Source organism: Protopterus annectens, chromosome 6.part1, assembly GCF_019279795.1.
Source record: "Protopterus annectens isolate FY-2018-M chromosome 6.part1, PAN1.0, whole genome shotgun sequence".
Taxonomy (NCBI): Eukaryota; Metazoa; Chordata; order Ceratodontiformes; family Protopteridae; genus Protopterus; species Protopterus annectens.
This window is the reverse complement of record NC_056738.1, coordinates 132,605,883-132,614,245: the sequence shown is the minus strand read 5'-3', so window position 1 is coordinate 132,614,245 and position 8,363 is coordinate 132,605,883. Positions and strand designations below refer to the sequence as shown.

General features: G+C 40.2%; 1 protein-coding gene across 1 annotated transcript in view; it reads right to left on the bottom strand.

Moving 5' to 3' along the window:
• SCRN3 (secernin 3) overlaps positions 1-8,363 on the bottom strand; it is a 939,975-nt gene that overhangs the window by 324,825 nt on the left and 606,787 nt on the right. Inside the window, exon 6 of the mRNA XM_044075556.1 lies at positions 7,025-7,187. Within this exon, the coding sequence (XP_043931491.1) occupies positions 7,025-7,187 (163 nt within the window). The remainder of the gene's footprint in view (positions 1-7,024; positions 7,188-8,363) is intronic.

The window sequence follows — 8,363 nt, the reverse complement described above, 5'->3', positions numbered from 1 at the left end:
AGGTTTTGTGTCAGATATATCACTGGCAGTGTGTATGTTGAGTGGTATCAGTACATGGCTACATCCATTTGTGTTTCTGACTTCATATCCCTGGACTAAGGGTATGTTACAGACTATCCTATAACACCAGCAACTTACTCAGTGTATGACAACACTATTTCACATATGGACCTGTGTTCCAGCCTATGTCCTCCACCTACATACTAGGCTTTGTCCATATGACATACAGTAAGGGGTTATGTAGTGGTCTGTGATTATGCCACACTGCCATTCCTGCCATCATTTCAGTGCTGCTGTGGTCCCCACACATACTGTGGGGTAGGGTCCATATATATGTGGGATTCAGCTGCACAAAAAAATGTGTGCCCTTCTGCAATCCAGAGGTCATTGTACGTAACAGTGTTATATGCCCCTATAAGTCAGTCTATGGGGGGTATGCACCATATATAACTTAGGCTGTTACAACATGTGAAGGATATCAGTAGTAAGCCACCTTAAGGTATATGTCTGTACATTACCATACATTTCACCTTGGGAACATTAGTGGCCTACTGTTTACTGTCACACAGACTTATCTGTTAGTCATTGTGATTGTGATGTTTTCAGATATGCATTGTTATGTAACAGATACATCCCATTGTGTCAAACTCAATCTTTTCCACCTAGGGATGGAGTACAGAGTGTAATTAGAGGATGCTAGACTATACATCTGCATTACTTACTGTTGATTGATTGTTATCCTGTGGCCCAATCTGTCTTTACTGTTGTACTACTTGAAGGCCTTGGCCTGGACAGTGACGTATGTTATGCTTTTGTATTACTGTATAAAATTATCTGTTAGAAAGTTGCATTCATCAGTTAGTATGCACTTCAAAGTCTAAACATCTATATGACATGGCATATACAACTGTAATAGTACACAAATAAAACTTTCTTATGCATGCAAACCTGTGTGTGATGTCACATCCTTTGACTTCTCTGTGGTATATGTTTCAGGCAACAATTGTCTTTTGTATGAGTGACTCATACACTGTCCATTTAAAAAGGTGGCAACTGTAGGAATACTGGCTGTTCACACCTAGTGAGTGTCTCCTTGACTTTAGGCCCAAACAAGGAAAAGCCATTGAATGGGGTATTAACAAAGGAAGACTTGAAGGCTTCCGTAAAGGAGCATAAGCGCATCCAGGATTGTCTCTGCAGAGCTATTGTTGAACCTGCTGCCCAGCTAGATCCATCAGCTGCATAAGAAATGAGCCGCATGGACGAGTTCACAATATTATTAAGGGTGTTAAGCTGTGCCGTCACTTTCTCAGTAACAGCATCATCTGTTTTGCCCTGTACAGTATCTCCAAGCTCTTTGAGGAGATCTCGTTGAAGACTGGTAAAGTGGGTTAAATACTTGAGCGATCTCATTGCAAATGTCGCATAACTAAAGATGTGTTTCCCATATCTGTCCATCTTCCTAGAGTCTTTATTAGGAGGATGAACAGAAGAAGAGGTTTCTGACATCTCTTTCTTGGTGGCCGCCGCCACCACCATGGCATCAACGGGGACTCCCTTCATAAGAAAAGACCTGTCTTGAGGGGAGGTGATAAATCTGTTGGGCCACCGAGGGACCGGTTCCATGGAATCAGGAGACTCCCACGCCCTTCGAGCGACCAAGTCCATTAATTCGTCAAAGGGCGGAGTAACCCAGGAGGTGAAAGGTTGAGACCCAAAGGCTTTCAGGAGCACTGGCTCATCCTCAGTAGGGGTAAGGGACTGCCAGACAACCCTCTGCCTTAATATTTCCAGGATGCCTGCAAATGAGACATCCTCAGAGGAGGACCGTGGGGACCCTTCTGATTCCTCTAAGTCGGTGTCTGATGTTAAGGATTCCTGAGGGGAATCTAAATGCCTCCTCTTGCACAGTCTCTTTCTAGGGACTTCATCAGTGGGGGCATCTGGTGAAGTCTCCGTCAAGCAGGGGTCACCCAATGGGGTTACCTGAGGCTCTGGGTCTCGACGCTTGGGAGGGACCTGCAGTGCAGGGACAGAACGCGGCCCTTTAGGGGAGGAAGAGGAAAGATCTGAAGAGGTAAGGGTCTTTGCAGACATGACCCTCCTCATGGCATCGAAGGCACTGGTTTCCCGACCCAAGGAGTTCGCCGGTTCCAAAGAAGACAACAACCTCCCAGGGGCCGAGACCACAGGCTCCAAACCAGAGGATCGAACTGAGCTCATCTGCACTGAAGCCCTGAGAGGGAGAGTCAGAACTAAAGTGTCGGTTCGACTCTCTTCCCCGGAACCAGCAAGAGAGTGTCAGCTCCGAGACTCTTCGATCTGAACCGAAGAAGTCAAGGTCGACGGGGCCGTGGGCACTGGAACAGGCCTCAGCTCCAAAGGTTCCACCACTATCAGATCCTCTCTTTCCGACTCTGAAGGCTCAACTGGCCTCGGAGGATGAGCAGAAATCGTGGTGGTGGGGTCATAGGCTTCGAAGTCGGTTGGGTCGAAGCTGAAAGCAATTTGGCCAGGGCCGGATTCACCAAAAGCCTCTGCACCACATGGTCCACATTGATGTCGGAAAGGGTACCGGAAGAACGGGTCGAAGGAGCTGAAGAAACCACCGACTTAAGGACCGGGGACTTTAAAACTTCCGACACTGGCTTCAACACTATGATTTGGCTCCGAGGTAAGATTCCGGTGCATGGCTCCGAAGGCTGCAGAGCCGGCGACCGAGTCTTTCCAGAGGTGATCAGAGCAGAAGACTTGTGCTCCAATGACACCTTAGAAGACTTTGACCCCTTCGAGGACTTTGAGGTCTGGTCAGTCTTGTCTAATGTTTCTAGAAAGTCTGGCTTCAACAGCCCTCTATCCACCAATTTCCTTCGCTTTCTAATAAAACCCTGCCACTAAAGGAATGGCAGATAGAGCAATCCTCTTGCAAATGTAGTGGACCCAAGTAGTACACAGAAGAAACGTGGTTATCGGTGATGGACATCTTCTGCCCACAGTCACACCTCTTAAATCCTGATTTTTGTTTCTCAGACATGATATCAAAGAAAACCCACAAATATCACAGCCCTGATAAACAATGATGTCAATAAAGTCAAAAACCACTAAGAACTCCTAGAAAGTTCAGATCCCTGAACTGCAATTGACTACAAGAATTATTTTATCACAAAAATATTCAGATACAACAAATCTAAGCACCTATGAACAATGAGGGGATAGGGAATTAAATTTGACAAAGCCATGTCAAGTAAAATGCAACTCATGAAAGGCTAAAGGCCTAGGAGCAACCGCTCCGAATTAGAAAGACAAAAAAATAACGTACAGTTAACTCACTGATCAACAATTATGAGAAATATGAAGTCTCACAAATATCAGATGCCTGATAGTCTAAATAAGTAATTATATATTCTTCTAAGAAGAAAAAAAGGTTACTGGCCCGAGCTTCCTCCGAAGATCATGCGATCCGTTGCAGCGGCAAACTAGATCTAGGGTTGGTAGGAGAGCATCATGGGATAGGGACTGTATCTCGAGCTACTCAAAGATCTTGAGCTTGGAAAGCGGCCGACTCAGAGCCAACAGATTGGCTCCGAACCCACGTGTAAAGAACAAATGGCGAGACTGAACAACTTCACATCTTCAGTTTCTATTTGTTTAACTTCTACTTTCCATCTTTGTTTTCTATTTTTTTTATTTTGAAATGTTCCATATTTGAGCGCTTTTGCATGCACTTCTCTTTAAATATCTTTGGAGTGGCTTTTTTATTGATTATTTTGGTTTTCTCCTTTGCATAAATGTTGCACAATACAAAGAGATCTCTATTTCCCATGTCCATGCTTCTTTTTTATACTGTTCAAAAATCTTTTTTTATGTTTTTGTACCACCTCTGCTGCTTCTTTTTCCAGGTGGCACAGTGCTTTTTTATTTACATAATATTTTTCATAAATCTGTTGTATTACATAATACAAATTTTTATTTGAGGCATCTGACAGTTTTTCTTATGCATATATGTGTTTTCATTTCTCTAAAGTCTCTTTTAATCTTTCTAAATATATTTTATCTGGAAATAGTGGGCTTCTTGCATAACGGTAACAATACATAATTTCTTACTTATCCTCAATAGTCCACTTCGTCATCTTTATGGATCTTTTTTGCCCTGTTAGTTTTTTTTTTTATTTTTGTGGACTACGTCCTCCTCCTACAAAAGGTGAAGCCATCTTCCCCCTGAGCCTGGCCGAATCCACTGTAAGAATGATTCTGTATCCTGAAGATTCTACACTGCCTTTTTTTCCCCATGCTTGGCACAACTCTACCATTTTTGCTGAGTTCATCTCTCCATTCAAACACTTTTCTCCAGTGAGGTACAACAGATGTGATGTATGCATATTTTTATGAACATTTAAATGTATTCATATATTTTTAGATACACAACTATGCAAGTTTACTGACTAGTTGTTACAGCACACTCCCCTGACTCACCAGTCTATGAAAGATGAATATCAAAGCCAGTGAGTTGATAATTCGAAGAAACAATTTTTTTGCAAAGGGGGAAGCCACCCCAATTATGTATACCAACTATAAAGTCACATTACATTAGAGAAAACGGAGAAGAAAAAAAAAAAAAAGTGCTCTGCAGGTTGTCACAACCCAACACTGAGGTAAAGTACACTGCAACATTGTACCAAAAAACTAAAACTCCTCAACAGACACACCAGCGATAACATGCAGGGTAGCCTTATATATATATACATACACACACACACACATATATATATATATATATATATATATATATACACACATATATACACACACACATACACACACACAGACATATCGTTTTAAAACAAAACATTACATATGGAGTGTATAGGTATATTGCTAATGAGCTAGCTACAGTGATTAGCATGTCATGGTTTGCAAAGGTTCTACAGAAATGAGTATGAATGCAGACTTCACAGAGGTAAAATCACATCTCTTGCTGCTGTATGTTATTTATTAAGCCTCCTGTTATAACAAGATGGATGTTCTGCATGTATCTATTACTATGTCTCCCTTGAAGAACAGAAGCTTCAACAGAAGTTCTGCTGCAAAAGAATTTAAAACGTTTACATTTGCATCACTACCACTCAAAACATACAGCACTGCATGAGTAAGAACAACAATAAGTGTTGATATGGACATTTCTAGAGTGCTGTACTACTGCCATAAAACTTGCTGATTAATTGGGGGGGGGGGGGACTCAAAGTAAACAAACAGGGAAATATTTACAACAGACATAGGTCAAAGCACTCCAGTCAATGAATTTTTATGCCATATTTTACTACAGTCTCTCTTAAAATGTTCACAAGCAAGTATGCGCTAATGCCACAGTACAGCTAAACTAATTAAAAAGTGGCAAGTAAGTGAAAACATGTATGTGGCTTATGTTTCTAATACTTCTGTAATACTGATCATAAAGACACCACATCTGGTATACAAGCAGTGTTACAATAAGCTGAATTATGGGCATAAAGTTATAAATTACAGATGCACACTCAGATTCCCTGTTTTAGTCTAATGTAGTTGAGTCTTTTTTGCACTCCAGTACATCTAAGCATTTCATTACGTCCCCTGGCTTCTATGGTTCAGCAATGTGGCAAGTTCACTGGTCCTCATGCAGTAACAAGTAGTGGCCATACATATCTGTAACACACTGAAGATGTCTTTGTGCAGTAGCATCAAGTATATTAGAAAATCTACATGCTGTAATTAATTCATTTGTTTTTTTTTTGTTAATGTAGTTAAGACTTCCTAAGACTCTTTTCTGTCACGATTCATACCACTCAGGCATAGGCACACAATACAGAAAATACTACAATTAGTAATACATCAATTCAGAGACAGCAGTCTTTACTTGCAACTCAGATAATATGGCTCACACACCAGCCACATATAAAAGAGAACACACATTAAAAATATTTATAAAGAATGATTGAAGGGAACTGACAAAATAAGGCAGCAAATACATATGATGAAATTTAAAGCTACAACATTTAACCATGCATAAACAGCTACTTAAATCCATTAGAATGCACTGCTCAGAAAAGGCAAAGATACCCCTTCCATCTTCAGATCTAAAGTAAGGATAAATGAAGAACAGACACCACTGTCCATTCAGTTAGCAAACATTATATTGGTCATTGAATCCACAGTAACTGCACTTGTATGTTTTATCCAGGTAAGACAGCAGCTTAGTCCTGATCTCTCTTGTAAACCTACTTATTTCTTACCTCATTGGGAAGCAAGTTCTGGTTATTGAGGGTGAAGTTCACAAAGCCTTTTTCTCCAACAGCAAACTCAAATGATGGTCTAAGGATAGTGTTTCCAGTGTGAAGGCATCTAGATTTTGTGACTGAAGGGAGTAATTGAAGTACTTCATGATTAGTCTGTATGCTAGTGGGGGTAGCAATCTATATGCAAGCATTTACATTTAAGAAAGATTAACAGCAATACTGCTCAAGTGGCAACCAGAAAGCATGTGGCTTTCTTCAGAGAAAGACAATAATGCTTATAGAGATGGAGGTAAAAGAAATATATCTGAAAATTGTGTTAACGACCAATTGCAAATATTAGTGTCACAACTAGAGCCAGTGGTTAATAGCTGGGAGTCTGTATTTTAATGTTGTGATAAACAGACTGATGTTGACTGCTGTTTTGCTTTAAAAGTGACTGAACTGGTGACTGTCAATACTTATGTTGTTTCAGTACATTATCTATACAGGAGACATACAGATAATACTAGTGACCCAGGTTGCAATGAACCTACCAGATACATCCCCGAAACATCATCAGAGGGCAGCGCCACAAAGCCAAGTGTCCCTCCTGGGATGGGACAGAATACCATAATCTACACAATTCAACTCCTCTTGAATGTCTCACTAGCACCTAGGGCTGTGTACTGCTGGTGGTGTACAATGAGGAAACTGCAGTCTAGCAGACTGGCTTGAAAAGCAAATTTTGATTCAGAGAACAAATCAAAGTACATTACCTTTCAGGATCTGGTGTCCCTGTAAAGAAATGAACACAGGGAAGACTTTCATCTAGTGGCAGAATGGAAGCCATACTTGCAGTTGTCATGAATGAACCTTGTGCATTGATGCCACTTGGTTTGTCACGAAGAATTTCCATCATGGTTTCAACAGTTATACTGCCTATGTGAGGAAAATAAATTAATTATTTAGCAGATTTTACAAATTAACCCACACAGCTAAAAGGGAATCTAATCATCAGAAGCAAGTGCCAAGATAAATGAATAAAACAAAAGCAATTTGCACTAATATGCAATGCAACACTCTACACTGCTTCAAGCCATAAAACAGTACGTAAATTAAATAATGAATATGCTCCACATTTAAAATTACAGTATCACTGTCTATCACTACTGAAAAATGTCTTTTTACTTGAAGAAAAATGCAACACTAGTAACTGACATGTATATTGAACAGTCTATTTTGGATAAAAATCACAGAATGAAAGGTTCAGTTATGTACCTAACTATGCTTGTTGAACTAGGCCTGAGGACCTCTTTGTTCTTTCCTTCTTTGGCGCATTGCCTACATGTGGCTATAACAGTGAACAAAAAGACCCTTACAGCAGACGTAAAACAGAAAGCTACATAAAAGTTAGGTGTCATATTTATTTTTTCTAGAGCAGAATGATATTGTCAGGCAACAAGGTTTAAAACCAAAACTTAATGAACCTACAATCCTAGTATATAATATTGCATCTACTAGTGTCAGAAAGCAGGTTGGCTACAACAGCACTTAGCCTAAATGACACAGACATGCTATCAGGCCTAAGTGCGCACAATTCGGAGCAGCATCTAGAAACTGCACATCTATGGATAATTCCACTACGGCTTACTAGCAAGGTGGATTAGGCAATATTATCTGTGAGGCACCCCACATTTAAGCATGGCATACAGAGTGATTCGAACAAGTAAATACACAAGGCTAGCTGATATAATAGTATATTTTAGCTACCTAGAAAATACTCCTAACCTTATCCCCTGCACTTTAGAACTCTTACAGACAGCCATAAACATTTTAATTTTGAGTGTTTCAGCAGCTAGTAGAAGAGGAGAGGAGTACTTTCTCTCTTTCTACCTCACAGAAATGATGTCCTTGGCTAAAAACATCACTGAAAGATACAGGAAGGTTTTGTAGGACTGATCTAAACAATTAACTGGTTTTTAAATATATACTCAACATGTTCAGCCTGCGCTCTAAAAAGGACGAGTATATCAAATATTAAACATCTTGAAACACTTTAAAACTTACAATCCGGGAAGAAGTAAAGGGAGATAGAGTTTGCATACAATGGCTTTC